Source organism: Peromyscus eremicus, chromosome 14 (genome assembly GCF_949786415.1).
Source record: "Peromyscus eremicus chromosome 14, PerEre_H2_v1, whole genome shotgun sequence".
Taxonomy (NCBI): domain Eukaryota; kingdom Metazoa; phylum Chordata; class Mammalia; order Rodentia; family Cricetidae; genus Peromyscus; species Peromyscus eremicus.
The window spans coordinates 74,859,059-74,879,406 of record NC_081430.1 but is presented as its reverse complement, the minus strand read 5'-3'; the positions used below and the strand labels follow the sequence as shown (position 1 = coordinate 74,879,406).

At 47.6% G+C, this 20,348-nt stretch overlaps 1 protein-coding gene across 1 annotated transcript in view; it reads right to left on the bottom strand.

Annotated features, from left to right (window-relative positions):
* Fntb (farnesyltransferase, CAAX box, beta) overlaps window positions 1–20,348 on the bottom strand; it is an 83,961-nt gene that overhangs the window by 45,976 nt on the left and 17,637 nt on the right. The window contains exons 2-4 of the mRNA XM_059279269.1: window positions 13,803–13,867; window positions 3,070–3,142; window positions 1,481–1,572 (exon numbers count right to left, since the gene is read on the bottom strand). Of these exons, the coding sequence (XP_059135252.1) occupies window positions 1,481–1,572; window positions 3,070–3,142; window positions 13,803–13,867 (230 nt within the window). The remainder of the gene's footprint in view (window positions 1–1,480; window positions 1,573–3,069; window positions 3,143–13,802; window positions 13,868–20,348) is intronic.

Genomic DNA, 20,348 nt, shown 5'->3' with positions numbered 1-20,348 from the left:
CCATCTATACAACCTAGAAAAAAGCTGCCAGTGACCTGAGCTCTGCACTGCAGGGGCCCTGTCTTGTCTGTACACGTCACACGCTCTGTGCCGCCTTCTCTCGGGCCTCCATGCATCTCTCACCGAATCCTCCACCCCCCTCCCTTGTCTCATATGCATCTTTCCTAGTCTAGCATCCTGACAGTGTGGGTGTTGGGTGGGGGGGCTTCCCAAACAACTCTCAACCCCCAACTGGTATTTCAAAAACACAGGAGCCTTCATTTTGACAATTAAACTCCTGTTACTGCAGAAACTCTGTCCAACTCCACTTCCAGGGCTGGAAGCAAGCAGGCTTGTTGCAATGTTTGGATTAAAAAAAAAAAAAATGCATATTTTCCCTCTGCCTCAGAAACATGGATTCTAGGGGTTAATGGCTTAATTCTTTATTATCTTCTCCATCGACATTCATCACAAGACACCCTTCCCAGGAAGGCAAGAATGAGAGATTATTGTGAAAGAGAATGAATGAGACAATGTAAGTTCTGTTCTTCCGACTTGACAATGTGACCGAGGCAGGGGCTCTGGGACTAGGGAGGGCTTTAGCAAGCCTCCACCAGCCGTGGCTCAGCTGCCATCTTCTGCTGTGGAACAACAAACCTGGCTTGGGATCCTTGCGTCCCAAACTCCTCACCTTTGGGAGTACAAGGGAGTGGAGGCGCACAAGCCAAAAGGACGCACTGTCAGGAAACCCCTCAGGCGCAGCTCCTGGCTGTGCTTTCCTGTCTCGGGTATTCCCAACACGATGAGGTTTGGTTTGGTTTGTTTTCCCCTTAAGATAGGGTTGTGATGAACATGAGGCGCCACCTCACCCTGCCATCTGCACCAGCAGCTTGGGACACATCTAAGTTGCTTACAAGTCCAGTCATCAGTCGGAGGTCTACGGGAACTGTGAGTCATGCCATTGGTGCACCAAGGCAGTGACCCTCTAGTCCTGGGGAGAGCTGGTCTGTCCCCAGGCACTACACCTCCATGGAGGTGTTTAAGGAAAGCAGGTAGACCACTGTGAGTTCGAGGCCAGCTGGGTCTACATAGCAAGTTCTAAGACAGCCAGGGCTACACAGAGACACTTTCTTTAAAAAAAAAAAAAAAAAAAGAAAAAAGAAGAAGAAGGAGAAGGAGGAGGAAGAGGAGGAGGAGGAAAAGAAAGAGAGAGAGAGAGAGAGAGAGAGAGAGAGAGAGAGAGAGAGAGAGAGAGAGAGAGAGAGAGAAAAGGCCACAGAAAAAAACAAAACTCCTCTGGAGTTCAAAGAGTTGTTCCACCCACCAGCTCACGCTGGAGTGGAGGAGTTTCTGGAAGTTGCTGGAGGTCAAGGGAAGGGCAAGGGTTTCTTTGTAACACTCTTTCTTCCCCATTTACAGCTAATAAAACAGGGACGGAAGGAATTTCAAATCCAAGATGTCATTCCAGAGAACACCCCAGGGCCCCCAAAGCCAGACTCACTCTGCAGCCACTACTTGGGGGATGGGTTCATCCAGAAGCTCCCAGCTGTGCAGGATCCAGTAGCAGAGCCAGGGGCGGCTGGCGTCCAGACACTGAGAAGAAGGGCGAGGAGAGAACACACCCTTTACTCAGTCACTCCAAGATCCTGTGGACAAGGCTTTATCTGTCTCAGTCCCTACGGCCGAGCAAGGGGAGGAGGTACCCTTGCTTGGACAACAATCAGTAAATGAAGGATGTTTTGCTTTGTGGCCTTAACCAGGAGATGAAATGTCCCTCTGTGACAAAAGGATAATAGAAAACAAGCCTTGAACCCAACGGGTCCCTTCCCTGCAGGTGGCCAAGCAAGTCTGAGTGAAAACTTAGACACAGGGAAGTTAAATGCTGCTGTTTTCCCAGGAAACACATCATCTTCTTGAATTCACTCATTTACAGATTCAGCAAATACTTGGTGTCTACTTGTATCAAGCATTATAGACATTGGGGCATGGTAATAACGGAGATTGGTTCTGCGTCTTGGGGTGTTCAGCACATAGACTATCGGAGCGACTATCTTAGAGAAAGAGGCTGTAGACGCTGAGCCTAAGGTGCCCCATGTCTTTCTGGAACAAGGCAAACCTATGCACACACACCTGTTAAGTGCTGCCGTGAGCACAAATAGCACTGAGGACCTGGAGGAGGGGGAGGAGGGGGGAGGAGGAGGGAGAGGAGGAGGAGGGGGAGGAGGAGAGGGAGGAGGAGGAGGGGGAGGAGGAGAGGGAGGAGGAGGAGGGGGAAGAGGAGAGGGAGGAGGAGGGAGGAGGAGGAGGGGGAGGAGGAGGGGGAGGAGTGTGGATGGAGACTGGGCAAAGGCTTCTGGAGGTGATGTGTGGACAGACCTCAATCCTACTTCAAGTCAGACACTTGGACAGGGCAGGTGGTGGTACCAGCCACCAGTTCTACTTAAAGTAAAGGAGGTCTAGGAAGACCAGTTTGTTCCCAGATTATAAAGGAAGTAAATGTCAGAGTTGGGGTGTAGGCTGTGTTACTCAGGTTGCCTCTGAGACTTGGAAAACCCTTCCACAAAAAATCAAATACAGAACTCTGAAATAAAAGCCAATTAAAGGCAGAGCTTCCCTTTGTGTTGGTCACAGCCTTTCCTACCCCCGCCACAGTTCTGGGGTTCTTCCATGAATCTCACGGCTCTTAGTACCATGCTTTAAGATTCACTCTGTGTTTAGTGTCCTCTAGGATCCAAGTACTGGTCCTCTGGCCAAGACAGACTGGATCAGCTTTACAGGGTCAAGGTGTGGGGACGACAGGGTGACTGACTTGATCTAGATGTCAAGGGAGTCAGCAGAAAGCACGTTGTCGACAAATGATGGAGACCCCCAGCCCATCTAGGCTGTCCCATCAGCTCTACAGACCAACCAGGAGGGAGGGGACTTTATTCAGCCCTTTCATGAGCAGAGTCCCCGCTCTGAAACAGCAGCGTGGTTCCTGCCAGAGCCACGTGACGCGATGGGTGTCTGCAACAGGTGAAGACTAACAGCCTCTGTGCTCAGATAGGAGGACGCCCAGTGCTCGACAGAAAGGTCCCCAGAACTTTTTACCTCGTAGGCATCGGTCAGTTGTCGGAGGCCTCTTTTCAGATAATGGAAGTGCTTCTCCCTCTGCAAGATGAGCCTGGAAAGACAGAGTCTGTAAGCCCTTCTAATAGCACACACACACACACACACACACACACACACACACACAGACGCTCACACACACACTCACACATACACACTCACACCATCACTAAGTGGATACCTGGTGACTTCAGTACGCACAAAAGGCAACTACACCAGGGCAAAGAGGCACACATCTGAGTTCTCTGAGTGCCTGCACACTGTCCTGGCAGACGTGCTGAGAGAAAACACCTTGTGAAGGAGGTGACTGCCCTGCCCTGGGCACACGCTGCTAGGTACTGACATTTTACCCAGAAAGCTCCCCCAGGATCTAGGGACGGGTTACCCTGGGACTGCCCGTGCTGTAAGCAATCTAACTCAGAACCGCGCTGCTTCTCTGACTTGGGAGGCTGCAGCCATTTCAGTCATTTCTTCCAGGACCACTTGTCGGAGATCTGTACTTTGTCCCCTGCCCACCCCTTGGATGACCATCTGTTACTCCTGCCCCCAAATTCCACCTCCCACGTGCTGATCCACAGCCCCGGCCAGAGGACGCTTTTTGTATGCCACAGCCAGTCACGCCCGTGGCACTGGGGTCAGCAGTACTGGCTTGAGGATGGAATGTGCTGCCAGGGCCACCTGCAGGGGCAAAGGGAGAGGCGGGACTTCTTGCTTAGTGCTGAAAAATGGCCTGTGTGGCTATGGAAGAAAGAAAAAGGAAAAGAATGTCAAGACGGTCACCGAGCCTGCTGACTATGGAAATAACGGGGGAGAGAACCATTCTCTTCTAGGTAGTCAATTCAACAATTGTTTCTAGAACTCCCACTGTTCTATGCTCAGAATACGATCACTGATGTGGTCTCCACCTCAGAAAAATCTTCCAATGCAGGAATAGAAATGCTGTTGAGGGGGGGGGGGGGGGAGGCACGGAGACATCCACCTGTCACAATCCTAGGGGTCAGGGAAAGAGGATGAGGACAACAAACCCAAAGCCAGCCTACGGAACAAGACCCTTCTTAGAAAAAAAAAAATCTTTTTTTTTTTTTTTTTTGTTTTTGTTTTTTCGAGACAGGGTTTCTCTGTGTAGCTTTGCGCCTTTCCTGGAACTTGCTTTGGAGACCAGGCTGGCCTCAAACTCACAGAGATCTGTGGCCTCTGCCTCCCAAGTGCTGGGATTAAAGGCGTGCACCACCACCGCCCGGCCGAAAAAAAAAAAAATCTTAATGGCATCAGGAGATGGTGGGGTCTTTGAGCATTAAGAAAGGTTATTCATTAAGTCACTGGGAGGGATTGTTTGCGCCTTTCACAAACGAGGAGTCAGTTGTTAGAATATGAGGCTACTCCTCACTGCCTCTTCCCCAGGCACCCACCTGCCTTCTGCTTTCTGTCCTGAGCTGGAACAGAGCAAAGGTCCTCACAGAAGCCAATCAGATGCTGCCATGCTCTTCCGCTCCCAGCTCCAGAATCATTAACTCCTGGTGTGGTGGCACACACCTTTAATCCTGCCTGCCTCAGGAGGCAGAGGCAGGCCAATCTCTGTGAGTTCCAGGCCAGCCTGGTCTACATAGCAAGTTCCAGGCCAGCCAGGGATACAAAGTAAGACTGTCTCGAAACAAAGGAAAACAAATATCACGAAAACAAAGCTGGGCATAGAAGCCCATGCCCACAAACCCAGTACTCAGAAAACAGAGACAAGAGGCTTGCTATTAGTTCAAAGCCAGCCCAGTCTACATGGTGAGTTCCAGGCCATCCTGAGAATTTGTTTCTAAAACAAAACAAACAAAACCTAAGAGCAAATGGGAGCCACTGAAATACAATAAGGATGACCCTGAAAACATGCTCAGCAAAAAGACGCCACTTACAAAATACTGCATATTATATGATTCTATTTATATGAAATGTCCACAAAGGAAAATCCTTTAGAGACGGAAAGTAGATTAACTGGTTGCCTAGAGTTCAGGCAGATGAAGGAGCTGAGGATGAAGACTACGGGTATTCTTTCAAGGGGCAATAAAATGTTCAAAAATTAACCATGACAATGGTTATACAACTCTGTGAGTACACTAAAACCAATGAATTTACTTTTGAACTCAATGAGTTATGTATGAATTATATTTCATTAAACATTATATTTTCTAAAAAGAAACAAAGCTGGACATGGTGCTGTGTACCTATAATCCCAGCATTCTGGAGGCTAGCGCAAGAAAAGGGCAAGTCCAAGGCCAGAGAGTTCCAGACTTCCTGGGCTATTCAACACTTGGTATGCAAGCCTAAGGACCTGAGTTCAATCCCTGAAACCTGTAAAACAGCAGGAGGAGGGAGCCAACTCCACAGCTGTCCTCTGACCTCCACATGTGCCTACACACACCACACACACATATACAGTAATAATAAGCGAGTAAAAGGAATTTTAGAGGGAGCTACTGAAGTAGTTTAGGCAGCAGGAGACGTGAACCTCCAATAACGAGGAATTCAACATCCTCAGAGACAGAAATGATGTGATGGGCTGATGTATGAACCCAGCAAATCTAGAACTTTGAAGTGGGGAGGAGCAGACGGAGGAAACTATGTGGGGTGCCAGCCCTGATTTCTCGGGAAAGAGGAACGCAGATCCCAGGAGCTGAGGACTGGCTGCTGTGGTGAATGAGGGCGGTAGAGAATCTACATGAGACGAATAAAGGGTTTGGAAGCCAAGAAGTATAAACATTTTAGTGAAGCCGGTCAGTAGACACTTCTAGGTGGTTTCTTGGTAATATTTGGGGGGGGGGGGGGGAGTCTCACTATGTAGCCCAGTTGGCCTCAAACTCAAAATCCTTCTGCCTCAGCCCGAGGGCTTATGTTATACGTGTGTGCTACCATGCCTGGCTTCCTTGCTGGGACTATTTAGGAGAAAGCAGTGGGCTGAGGGGAAGAGAAGACTGAGCAGGAGGGAGGGAAAAGGGTAATCAGATTTTGGAAATAGCTGATATGTCCTGGCTCGGCCTGAGCAGGATGGAAACGCAGGATGGAAACACGGGTTACCATGGCCTATGACAAGAACCAGGTAGACCAGCAGTGACCGGGAGCTAAGAAACCAAGGCAGCTAAAGTCAAGCATGGTATTAGGACTACTAACGGACAGGTCTAACCTAAATAGTCCAGGTTGGCTTTGAACTGAAGATCTTCTGGCCTCACCCTCCCAGGTGCTGGGGTTACATGCATGCTACACAAGCCAGGCTTTGGCTGGGGTTTTTTGGGATTTGTTTTTTGTATGTTTGGTTGGTTGGTTGATTGGTTGGTAGGTTGGTTTCATTTTTTGAGACAGGGTTTCTCTGTGTAGCCCTGGCTGTGCTGGAACTCACTCTGTAGATCAGGCTGGCCTAGAACTCAGAGATCCACGTGCCTCGGCCTCCTGAGTGCTGGGATTAAAGGCGTGCGCCACCATGCCTGGCACGTTTACCTAGCTGAGTTAAACAACTTAACAAATCCTTCAAATACACAGAACTGCAGCCCACTGAGCAAGCTCAACAAATAAGAGAACTTTGCCACCATGACCTGATGACCCGAGTTCAAGCCCTGGACCCCACAAGGTGGGAGGACAAAACTGATGCCTGCAAATTGTCCTCTGACCTCCAAGCACCCATAGTGCATGTGACACACACACACATACCGTAAATAAATGCAAAAGAGGCCAGACAGTGGTGGCACACTTGGGAGGCAGAGGTAGGCGGATCTCTGTGTGTAAGAGGCCAGCCTGGTCTACGGAGTGAGATCCAGGGCAGCTGGGACTGTTACATAGAGAAACTTTGTCTCTGAAAAATATAAATAGATAGACAGACAGACAGACAGATAGGTAGATAAATGTGAAAGAGATGTCTTTCAAGTAGTGAAACCCTGGGAAGTCTTCTCCTTGTCTTCTGAACAATCTTTTTATGTGACAAAGGGGTGTAAGCGAGTGTCGCAACTCTGGGGGAAAGGTAATCCTGACTGCTCAGGGAAGTCAGGTGACACCTTGAGCTGCTAGGACAGCTCTGGCAGCTGGAGCTGCAATGGGGCAGCTCAGCTCTGGAGGGAAAGGGTGTCCTGGTTGCTCCAAAGAGCCGGGCAATACCTGGAGTTGGGGTGTGGTGGGGGATGGTCTCCCCGAAGGGTATAGCAATCCTGCTCCTCTCCTGGAGAGCAACTACAGCTGAGCTGTGCTCAGCCCCCACTTAAGGAAGCTTCCCAGCAGAGCTCCGCTTCTCCGGCCTAAGATGTTGCTTCTTTTGCTTCGTTCTGCTTAAGGGGAAACCCCTGCAGAAACACAGCAATCTCTTCCAACTCCAGTGAAAGGGACGTCTCAGCAAGGTCCTTCTGTCCTGCACCAGGGAATAAAGACCTTCGCATCCAAGACTCTTTTGATAAAGAGATTTATTTGGGAAGGGGGAGTCCAGGAGAGTGGTTGCCTCTGCCAAGGTGGGAAAGAACAGCCAACAACTGAACAGGTGGGGCTGTTTATACACAATTTTGTTTTTGTTTTTGTTTTTCGAGACACGGTTTCTCTGTATAGCTTTGGTGCCTGTCCTGGAACTCACTCTGTAGACCAGACTGGCCTCTGCCTCCCAAGTGCTGGGATTAAAGGCGTGCCACCACCTCCTGGCTTATATAGGATTTCTTATGGATGGAGTTTCTCCAGGGAGAGAGAAGATTTCCTGCTCAGGGATTGGTTAGTTTTGTTGGTCAGGGGCAGAGGTGGCCCTGGTTTCAGAGCCAAACTGTGTTTCTTTCACTGGCCTTTCTTAGCTTTTTGGCTCTAATTCTAATGCCAGGGCATATTTGTTTCACTGGCTCTGATTCTAGGGACAAAATGGGTTCCTTTGGCACTGGTTTCAGAGTAAGGGCATGTTTCTTTGGTTCTGGGTTCAAGAATGAAGTGTTTCTTTCTCTGGCTCGGGTCTCAGATCTAGGCTGTGTTTCTTTCTCTGGTTCTGGGCTCTAGGGTCAGGGTGGGTTTCTTTAGCTAGCCCCTTTTCCCTACAAGGAGCTTTGGGGTCACTAAGAAATCAAAGAGCTATGAGGCTGAAGACTTTGACCTCCAAAGAGCAACAGACCCGGCTTGTTGAAGTGCTAAAGTGAGCTGCTCAGGAACAGCCAGCTAACGGAAGGAGACCCCCATCACTTCCTCATCTACCTCAAGTTGGTCCCTAGAGAAAGAACCTGAGATAGCTCAAAGATAACCCCTCCCAAGAAGCTCCCATCTAACCTTGAGCCTCTCCACAGCCAGCCAGGCCCCAGGAGTCCCGCTGAGAAGGGGGTCGTTGAGGTTTTCCAGCTGGGTCTGACTGAAGAGAAACTTCAGCCACATAGGCTGGAGGTGGTGGGGGTTAGGGAAGTTGGGGGGCGTGGGGGTGGTGGTTAGGGGATACAGAGAGAGATTACTTCCAGTGACCATCTCCCCAAGCCAACGTCTTCTTTCATTCTCATCCATTTAATCATAGGCATATAAACACAGTGCTAAGTTGAAGTGTCCAGTTTATTCTGGCAGATCAGAAACTACACTTAAAGGCTACTGTTATGAGCTAAACTGTGTCTCACAATTAATGTTTAAATCTTTTTTTTTAAGATTTATTTATTTATTATGTATACAGAAGAGGGTGCCAGATCTCATTACAGATGGTTGTGAGCTACCATGTGGTTGCTGGGAATTGAACTCAGGACCTGTGGAAGAGCAGTCAGTGCCCTTAACCTCTGAGCCATCTCTCCAGCCCCCCTAATGTTTAAATCTTAACCCACAGTGTGACTGTGTTCAGAAATAAGACCTTTAAATTCTTCTTTAAGGAAGAATTTACGGTTAAATGAGATCCTAAGGGTGGAGCCCTATCCAATAAAACAGGTGCTTTAGTAAGAGGAAGCGGGCTAGGGATGTAGCTCAGTGTGAAATGCTTGCCCAGCATGCATGAGGTACTGCTTTGACCCCGTCCCTGAAGGGGCTGGGTGTGGAGGGAAGACACTAGGGAGCCTGAGCACAAACAAAAGGCCATGTGAGGACAGGCAGCCACCTGCAAATCCTGGAGACAGGCCTTAGGAGAAACCAGGCCGGCTAGCGTCCTGATCTCGGTCCAACCTCTTGAACTGCGAGATAAGTTCCTGGGTTTCAGAGCCCCCAGTCCTCACTCGGTTACCACAGCCCAAGCTGACTCACACCCTTACCATTCTCCTTTTGTTCTCTCTGTAGGAGGTTAAAAGCCGAAGCTCCTCCCACCCCCAAGAGTTCAGCCTCAAAGCCAAGCAGGTGGGAAAGAAAACAGAGGCTGGAGTGGGAGGACAGGGATGAGGGAAGGAAGGGGTCAGAATATCAGTGGATAAGGGCACTCATGGAACAAGCAGAGGGAGACGGACGTGGGGGGAGGCTTCAAGAACACACCAGGGGACCAGCTAGTGATACAGGTTACATTTCTGGGGTAAGCCCCCTCAGCTTCCTCTTCCTCCAACCTCACCCCACAACCTCATTAAGCTCCTTGCTTTCTTGCAGCCTCAGGACTTTGAACATGTAGTCCCCTCTGACTAGAACATTCTAGACACTTCTAAGTTAGCCAACTCATCTGATGGTCATCTTAGGGGTCTCAGCTTAACTGTCGTCATGTTCTCTGAAAGAAGACTGCGATCTGAGTTACATGTGTATGTCCTGGGCTCTCAGGCATCCCAGTGGTAACTGGCGGTTGTGTTCATCTCAAGAGACTGCCAGCCCAGCAGAAGCAGGACCAGGGCCCGGCTTCTTCAGGGCCACTTTCCAAGCCCTACAGAGTACCTGGCTCTGGAGATTCTTCAAATATCGGTACAGAATGAGTAGGGGGGGGGGGAATGAAAGACTCCAAGAGAAGAAGGCAGAGTAAAATTGAAAAGGCACAGGTCCCCAAAGCTGGAGCACCCTCGAGTGTCCTACGGTCGATGGTGACACCGAAGACATTGAGTGTAGAAAAGGCAGCAGTAGGAAGGAGTATGTCTCCTAGTCCCTCAGGACTTATATACAGGAGCAGCAAGAGACAGAGGCCAACCAAATTCCTGGGGCTTCAATGTCAGCTTCAGAACCACTGCAACACTCAATCTCCAGAGGGCCTCTAGGGCACTGTGAGCACTATTTCTACTACTAAGCAGCACACGGGTCACTTCTGCCCTCGAGAAGACAATTTTAAACTCTGTGTGTGTGTGTGTGTGTGTGTGTGTGTGAGAGAGACCATGCACAGTTGACACATTTTAGAGCTCACATTGAAGCAAAGGAGATGAACTGGAAAAGTACACGTTCAGGGCTGTGGGGGCCAAGTGGTTAAGGTGCTGGACTGGAGAAGTGTACATTCATAAGGGCAGAGCAAGAAGACTCGTGGAGAGAACTGGGGATACCGTTCACTTAACAGGACTTCTGCACAGCATGGGCTAGGCCCTGGGTTTGACCTCGATGACTAGGAAAAAAAAGTGAAGAGGAGAATGAGTGAAAATGAGGGCATAACTGCTCCTAGATGTGGTTGAGGCGAGGCTGTGATGGTAGATGTCAGGGAACGTACAGCCAGAGGCATCTGGAAGAGTCCAGACTGAAGATGGCCAGCAGACCAGAGAACAGACTGGGCCGTGGAGGGGGAGGGGGCAAGAGGAAGAAGAGAGAGACAAAAGAAGGCCAAAGGGCAAAGAGAACCAAGAGAAAAGCCAAGGCAGGACGCAGCCAAGCTGGCTGAGTTATATAGATAGGAGGGGGGGAGGAAAGGGCGGGGGGGGGGGGGGGCTGCCGTGAGAAGTGCTGAAAGGAGCCAGGTGGATGTAATAGACACTAGCAACGCTGAGAGAGACGGAGGGCAGAGTCTGCGCTTAGGCTAAGAGGCACCTCAGTTAGCCATTTGCCCCCAGTTTCTTTGAGACCTAACAGAAAATAAGGACTTTCACAAGAAAGCAGGATGCAGTGTGGCATCATGGTGTACACCTACGATCCCAGCTTCTGGGAGCTGGAGGAAGGAGGACTGAGTTCAAGGTCATGCTGAGTTACTTAGCTCTCTAAACAACAAGAGAACTCTTTTCAAAGACACAAAGCCAAAACCAAAACAAACAACAAGACCCTCCAAAACAACAATAATAAAAAAAGCAGGATGTGGACAAAAGTAGTAAAGGTCCAAGGGGCCAGCGAGACTGCTCAGCGGGTAAAGGAGCTCACCACTGAGCAGGACCCGAGTCCAAGGGGTGAGGCCCTAGTATGCAGAGAGGGTCCTAAATTCAACCCAGCGCCACAAAAAGAAGAAAGAAGAGAAGGGAGCTTCTCGGTACTGACTCCACTCCAGGACAAGTGCACACGTCACAGTCAGAGAGAGCCATACATCTTTTCTTTTTCTCTTACTTTTTTTTCTTTTTCTTTTTTCCCCCTTTTTGAGACAAGGTCTCCTGTAATTCAGGCCAGTCTTGGTCTTGAACTGAGGAAAACTTCGAAGTCCTGGTCTTCCTGCCTTTACTCCCCACCTAGTGTTAGGATTACAGGTATACACCCGACTCCTGACAGAAAAGTCATTTCTGGAAAGGGGATTAGCTGTAGAATGCAGCAGCATTGGGCGTCAGCCTGGAACTTCAGCCACATCTGTTTCCTGGCTCTGGTTCTAGCCGGCTGAATAATAAACACCTGCCTCAGCATCGCTGGGGGCATTCCTGGACCTGTGCACAGCCAGCGGTCCGGACAGGATGTCACATCTGATCAACATCACGACCTTAGAAATACAAACAGGCTATGTCACCTAGGTGTACTGGCAACATCTGGATACGCATGGTGGAGAGCCATGGCCCATTCTCAAATCATACTGCCAGACACTGTCTGAAATGTGGGGTTTGTCCTTTGGTTTGCTGTTATTTGGAGCTGTTTTATTTTGTTTTGTGGTACAACTCTGGGCCTCATAATGCTAGACAAATATTCTTCCATTTCACTATACCTCCTAGCCAAGACTTAAATTTTGACTACTAAAAGGTTAAACTTGTAATGATAATTTAAAATTCTGATACATTTTTAGATTTATTCCTTGGTGGGGGGTGTTCTGGGTATTAAAGAATACCCAGAATGCCTGGTGAATTCTGGCAAGTACTCTACCACACTAACTCATGCCCCAGATTGACCCTTATACCCTAGCTCATTCTATCTACATAGATATTCTAATTGATATACTCAGCTATTTAGCCAAAATGTGTAACATCTCCACATCAATTAACACACTAATTATCTTCCTTTAAGACACTTGCTTTGGCCAGTGGTGGTGGCACACACCTTTAATCCCAGCACTTGGGAGGCAGAGGCAGGCAGATCTCTGTGAGTTCAAGGCCAGCCTGGGCTACAGAGCGAGTTCCAGGAAAAGCACAAAGCTACACAGAGAAACCCTGTCTCAAAAGAGAGAGAGAAAGAGAGAAAGAAATTTAAAAAAAAAAAAAGGATAAAAATTGGAAGCTATAATCCCTGAAACAATCCCAGAAACCTGATATATTCTGTTTCTGGACAGTTCCAAGCCCAAGAAGAACACTGTTTTCCACCCACACCTGACCTAAGTTCTGTAAACTAGAGGTGGGGCCTCTCTTACTTACTGTCCTCCCTCACCACTCCCCAAAGGACCCTTCCAGACAGCAGCCCCTCAGCCTTCCTCATCCCATTAGAATGACAGAGTCCAAAGGATCTGTTTGGATGGGGAATGAAAAGGAGTGTCAGATGTCACAGGTCCCTTGTGTGGGAACACAGAACCCCAGGCAGGAGACAGTGACTCAGAGCTCAATCAGGTGAGTCATCTGTGGGCACAACAGCTAACACAAAGCCTTCCTAAACAATCACATCCTTCACCATCACCATGTCCAACCACCTCTGGGGGAGAGAAGCTGGAGCAGGTTTGTGTGGAGGCAGCGGAAATCAACATCGAATCTTATTTCCCGAGCTGTTGACATAAATGTCATTTACTGAGCTCCAGCTCTGGCAGAAGGAATAGTTCCTCTGACTGAGATCTCAGCTTTGGGTAATGCAGAGATACAGCCTGGCAGGCTAGAGAAAGACTCTTCTAGCTAAGAGTCTGACCAGGTTCTCCATCTTGGGTCAGGGTCCTACAACAGGTGCTTCTCACCTGGAGAGAACAGACAGGCCTCTGTAGAGAGATCAACCCTGTTTCTTGATGAAGCAGTATCACAAGACTTTTATGTCCTTGGCCCAAGGACCATGTAGAATTCTGAAGATTGCCCATCCTGAACACTGAAGGGTTGTTTCTAGGCTGTCGGTGTGTGACGTCCATGTGAGGCCCTGGGTTCGAACCCCAGCATTGCAAGGCAAATGAGAGAATGAATTTCTACCTCTTGTGCCTCCTTAACTGTCTGAAGAAGTCAGTAGCTATGTCAAGCAAGGTGAGGTAGGATTTCAGGCCACACAGCATCTTAACTCCAGTGGACTACCTGGTGTCTCCACATTTAATTTGGATAGTGTCAAAGAGAACTTTTCTAGGGGCTTGAGAGCTGGCTCCATGGTTAAGAGCACTTGCTGCTCTCCCAGAGGACCTGAATGTGGTTTCCAGCATCACATCAGGTGGCTCACAACCGCCTGATCTCCAGTTCTGATGATGCAGAGATTTAGTCCAGCTGGCGGGGGAAATGCCCCCATGATTGGCTAAGTGAAGGCAAGGAGGAAAGAGAAAAGGTTCCCTCAGGCCCCAAGCCCGACTCACAGCTTACCTTGGTACTAGGTGGTTAAACTTGTAAGAACTGAAGACCTCCTGGATCCGTTCTTCTACTTTGGCCTGATAAGGCAGCAGGACATGGAAGAGAGAAAACACGTAGATGAGACACTATCGACTTTTCTTCCTATTGCCACAAATGTCTAAGTCTTAAGTTTTTTGAGCACACTTCTGTGCTGCACAGGCATTGAGAGGCTCTATAGCATGACAGGCTTACTGACAAGCAGGAGGTAGAAACTGGAGAGGCCGTTTAGGGGCAGGGACCCCAAAAACAACAATTCCAGGAATGTCCTTGGTTTTCTAGCCAGGAACGCCTGAATGGGGCCTCTGGTTTTCTTATCTCCTAAATGAGCGCCTGTCTAGAGGCTTGTCTGAGTTCAGGTTTCTATTGCTGGGATGAAACACCATGACCAAAAGCAACTTGAGGAGGAGCGGGTTGATTTCATCTTACAACTCTTAGGTCACACTCCATCACTGTGGGAAGTCAGGGCAGGAACATGGAGGCAGGAACTGAAGCAGAGGCCACAGAGGAACACTGTTTACTGGCTTGCTTCCCATGACTCGAGCAGCCTTTATTACACAACTCAGGACCACCTGCCCAGGAATGGCACTACTCCACCCCCACCCTACCCCAAAGTGGGGTGGCTGGGCCAGCCCACATCAATCACTGCTCAAGAAAATGCTTAATCCCAGCACTTGTGAGGCAGAGGCAGGTGGATCTCTGAGTTCGAGGCCAGCCTGGTCTACAGACAGCCAGGACTATACAGAGAAACCCTGTCTTGAAAAACCAAAAAACAAAAAGAGAATATAAAGAAATGAATGAATGAATGAATGAATAAATAAATAAATAAATAAATAAAAAGGAAATGTCCTACAGACTTGCCTACAGGCAGTCTGAATGGAGGCATCTTCTCAGTTGGGGGTTCCTCTTCCCAGGTAACTCTAGCTTACATCAGCTGACAAACGACTGGCCAGACCATGAGGGTGAGGACGAAACTCTATTACAACAATAATCCTTTCTGGTGAACAGAACCGGCTCTCTAGACTGTCATGGTGAAAATGGGGTTTACTTACTCCCTAACTTAGCCCATTCCTCAATGATTTTAAGGTTACCTATTCAGAGGTGAGAACGTCAGAGCAGTCTTGATCAGAGCTCTAGGGAGGCCCATTAAAGGCAAGCTATTTCCTCCGGATCAAAAGAATACAATCCACCTTGGGTTAAGATCTAACATTCCAAAATACCCGGAAACATAAGAGTGAACCCAGCTGGACCTGTCAATCACCTGATGGAGACCATCCCTAAGGAAGGCTGATTCACTTAAATATGGAAGGAATAATTATCCCTTTAAGGAGCTAACGTGCTTTCCCTTCCCCAGATCCTCACTCTCAATAGTTTCTTACGGAACTATGCCAGAGGGCTCTGCTTAGGTGTTCCTATTTTTCCAAACTACTCCAAAAAGCACGTCGTGTCCATGTGTCCCCCACCCCCACCCCACACAGGGTTTCTCTGGGTAGCCCTGGCTGTTCTGGAACTTGCTCTATAGACCAGGCTGGCCTCAAATTCAGAGATCCACCTGCCTCTGCCTCCCAGTGCTGGAGTTAGAGACGTGTGCCACCACCGCCACCCGGCCAACACACCTCCTTGTTGAACTTTTTCTTTTCTTTGGATACCTGCCAAAGCTTAGACACGCTTTTCTAGACAACTTTCTGATGAAGCCCACCACCCTGCCTCCTGCCATGTCGATCTGCACTGCTTTGCCTGAGTGCCTAACAAAAGGCGTGGGTCTCTCTTTCTCCCTCCATTTCCCTCCTCTGGACAGCTTGCTCAGATCCACAGCTTTGCCTGCCCTGCAATATTTATTTCTTTTAAACTCTAATGAAATTGTCCTCGGGTTTTTCCCTGAGGCTGTTCTTTTTCTTTTTCTTTTTTTTAAATTTTTTACTGATTCTTTGTGAATTTCATATCATGCACCCAATCCCACTCATCTCCCTGTCCCTCTGTATCTGCCCTCTGCCCTTGCGACCTCACCCCCAGAAGAAAACAAAAAATATATATGATAAAAAATACATTAAAAAACAAAAACAAAAAAACCATTCTGCTGTGGAAGCTGCAGTATGTCACGGTGTGTCGCCCTGTCTGCCCTTCTGCCCAAAGAGCTTTACTGCAAGTGGGCCAGCTCTCCCACTTTCACACCCTCAGGGCATCTCTCCCTCACCCAGGCCACTAGGGCCAGTTAGTTCTACTGCATTGCCCAAACGAGGTGCAGGGCCTGCTCTCCTGAATCCACATTTCCAAGGCCAGCTCTCCTGCATCCACACTTCCAGGACCACCTCTCCCATGCTGCCAGGGCAGAGTTAGGGGAGACAGGGACACACCAGCTCTCCCATCTGCTGAGGCCATTCTTAAATTCTTTTGTTAATAAGACTAAAAACTCCAAAAAGGGATTTCAGTTTCTAGTAACAGGTCCAACCCTAGATGGAGCTCCCCAAAAATTCCAGTAAAATTAAGACGAGAGGAGAGGAAGAAAGATGGAGAGAGATTACCATTTATACCCTGTTTATAAAAACACACTGATGTGGAACAAGCGTCTCTAGTAATTCAATCCATGATCTCCAAATGGTAACAGCGGCCGCCCCTTCCCATGTGGCCCTCTGACTTCCCCTCCCTAAATTCTAGAGAAGCCACATGTAAATGATCAAGTTGTTAACAGCTAATATTTCTTTTTTTATATAATTTTTTTAAATTTTTTTGTTGTTTTTTTTAAAGATTTATTTATTATGTATACAGAATGGGGTGCCAGATCTCATTACAGATGGTTGTGAGCCACCATGTGGGTGCTGGGAATTGAACTCAGGACCTCTGGAAGAGCAGTCAGTGCTCTTAACCTCTGAGCCATCTCTCCAGCCCAAAGGATAAGTCTTTTTTTTTTTTTTTTTTTTTTTTTTTTGGTTTTTCCAGACAGGGTTTCTCTGTGTAACTTTGTGCCTTTCCTGGATCTCGCTCTGTAGACCAGTATGGCCTCGAACTCACAAAGATCTGCCTGCCTCTGCCTCCCAGCTGGGATTAAAGGCGTGCGCTGCCACTGCCCGGCCTAATATTTCTTTTGATTTCCAGACTAGAGTAACTGGAGACCTTCAGGTAACAGCAAATATGTACCGCCGCTCCTTACAGTTAAGTCTGTGTACCAACTACGCAAAGCATGCAGACTGCTGGGAAGTTTAAATTGCAGAAAAGCAGTGTGTCTGTCTAAAGAATGATAGGATCTAGCTTTAGGAGATTGGGCAGACTGTAATGTACTGGCCAGGAAGAAAGAATACGACTCACGCTGTGGGTGAGGAAGATGAGGAAGGCCCTGCCCAGCCCTTAACCTTGTTCACTGCCTCCCCCATCCCCACCCCCTCCCGCGCCTCTTCTTTCTCTATAAGAGCTCATTTGCAGTCCCAAGTTCCTCCTCTCCTCCTCAGGGTGCTTGAATGAACCCATTTCCTTCCTATTAACTCTTGACTAAATAACAGCCTCTGAGTGGTGAGAAACCATCTTGGATCTAGTAACAAAACTAATGGCAGTTTGGGTGCTCATCTTCCCAGTACCAGTCACTCAGAGAATAATGGAAGGTAGACACTGAGGGACTAGGAGGTAGACAGACTCCCAGGTAGGCAGGCAATAGGGAGATGGATGTCCATGACTAGGTAATAAAAATGGTGAGCTCCCAAGACGGCTTGCTTCTTCATCCTCTAGACCTGAGACAAAAGCCTGGCAGTGTCACACAAAGGCCCGTGGGCTTCTTCTCCTGCCAGTAGGTCCCTTGCTAATGGCTGACTCAACAAGTCCACAGCCAAATCAGGACAAGTTTACACAACAGTTGTAGGCCAATCCACCACCCTGTCTTTCTTCAAACTGACCAACCCTAAGTATTGGAGGATGACCTTTCAAAGACTGAAAAACTCCCAGCCCTCAAGAAGCAATGTCTGCTTTGCAGAAGGTCTTCCCTCTGTGTGCCTGCTGTGTGTGTTTCTTCACCCCCAATAAAAACCTGTCTTCAACGGCTGGTTCTGTCTGCTCCTATTTGCTCTATCCAAGACTTCTCTACTGATACCTGTCAGTGCTAGAGATCTTTCCCGCCTTTTAATTCTTGTAAATGGCAGAGAAAATGAACCAGATCATGATCCCTACATGGTAACAGTACCTTTTGCTTGAGTAGGATACCTGGATCTGCCTCTATATGCATAAGGATTGTTTTGAGCCTATGGTATTGCCTTTAAGGTATTGTAGATTCAGGAGAAGCTCTGTAAATAAGAAGAGGATAGACATCCTTCTGTAAGAGAAATTCTTATCTATGCAGAAAATATCCATTTGTAAGAAGGTTACCCTCAGGGCTGGAGAGATGGCTCAGCAGTGAAGAGCACTACCTGTTCTTCCAGAGGATTTGGGTTGAATTCCCAGCACCCACATGGCAGCTCCCAACTGTCTGTAACTCCAGTTCCAGATACCCAACACCCTCATATAGATATACATGCAGGCAAAACACCAATGCACATAAATAAAAATTAAAAAAAAAAAAGAATGTTACCCTTAATACCAGAAAGAAAAAAAGGACTAAATCACAAAAAAGCTCCAATACATGAAAAAGGTACCTATGTAAATCTACACAAACCTTCCTTTGTTTCCTTTTCCTGGTCACCTTTCCACACACACACACACACACACACACACACACACGCACACACTGTCCTTTGTGGTTAGTGGAAGGTATTATATAAGCTTATATTCTCAACCATTTCTCCCCAAGTATCTATCTTCATGAATACATATTAACAAATGTGTTTTCTTTTGTGATACAGATGGGGAGGGGATTTAAAGGCTAGAGGAAAAATTATTTTCCTTTCCCTACTTTTTTTTTTAAAGGGGAAGGTGTTTTGCCTGCATGTATGTCTAGACAGCACTTGCACATCTTGTGCCCATGAAAGCCAGAAGAGGGCATCTGATCCCCTGGAACTGGAGTTATAGACAGTTGTGAGCCATGATGTGGATGCTAGGAATTAAACCTACATCCTCTGAAAGAGCAAGCAGTGCTCTTAACCACTGAGCCATCTCTCCACTCCATGTTTTGTTTTTATCCTCTCCTACTCTTAAAATACATTTTTTTCTCTTGTTTCTGTGCTGGGGATCAAACCCAGGGCCTGCACATGGCAGGCAGCACTCACCACCTAGCTATATTCCCAGCCTTGAAAGATTTATTCTCCCTGTTCTATGAAATTGTCAATCAAATACACAATTAACTCCTGCCAAAGATTGTATGTTATTGTCAGGTTGAAGTTTAAGTAAAATAAAACTATGAAAATCATCCAGGAATTTATAAGGATATCAACTGCTAAAATGCCAAGGAATTAGAAAATCTAGTTCTGTCACATACATATCTCCACAGTCTCACAAAACAAAGAATCTAAGAAAATCAGGTCACCAAAGAAACCACTGGTAGATCTCTCTGCCTTTCTTCCTCCCTCTTTTCTTCCTTTCCCACTCATTTATTGAGTTTTATGTTTTAGATTTTTTTGGTTTTTGTTTGTTTGTGTGTGTGTGTGTGTGTGTGTGTGTGTGTGTGTGTGTGTGTGTGTGTGTGTGTAAAGAGGGTATTGGGTTCCCTGGAGCTGGAGTTACAGGCATTGTGAACTGACTGGCAGGGGTGCTGGGAACTGAACTTGGGTCCTAAGAGCAGTATCAGGATCTCATGTATCCCAGGCTGGTCTCGAACTCACTACATGTCTGGGGACAACCTTCAACTCCTGATCCTGCCTCCATCTTCCAAGTACTGGTACCATCAGTGTACACTACCACACCCAGCTTCCTCTGCATTCCTGTTCTTTATAGTGAGTTCTCCTTGAAGTTGTAAGATATATAAAGATCTTGTTCCTAGGAAATGTTCCTCCTTTTTTGCAATGCAGAGGATGGACACAGAACCTCAGGAATGCTAGGTATGTGTTCTATCACTCAGGTGTACAGCCCACGAGCTCTCCCTGGGAAACCTAAAAAAAAACATTATTTCTGAAACATCCATTGATGAGAGAGTCTAGCTCCTTTGACAAATATGTAAAACTTACTTGCATTAATGAGGAGAGTGGTGATGTGACCATCTAAAAATGGCAGCCACCTAAAATTTACTTATATTTGGTTTTAGAATATGTTTTGGTATTTGTATTTGAACATGAGTTTGAGGGATGCTGTGGTTAAGAATTCTTAATACTGCAAGTAACAGACCAAAGTCAGCATCAAACATGACTTAGGAAAAACAGAACACTGTCCCAGATTCCTTACACATCCATTCCAAATACGCGCCTTGGAATAACACAAAGCACCAGAGTAAATGGAACACAGAGAATGTTCCTGCCGTGCTGCCCTGGGCTGTCAACCAGTGAGCTAGGGCAACGCACACGTAGCACACGGGGGCAAGAACATTAAATCAGGGTTTGCCTATGGCACACTGTTGTACACCCAAGATGACAAGTCTTCACAGAAACAAGCCCAGCTGTGAGAAACACTCACTAA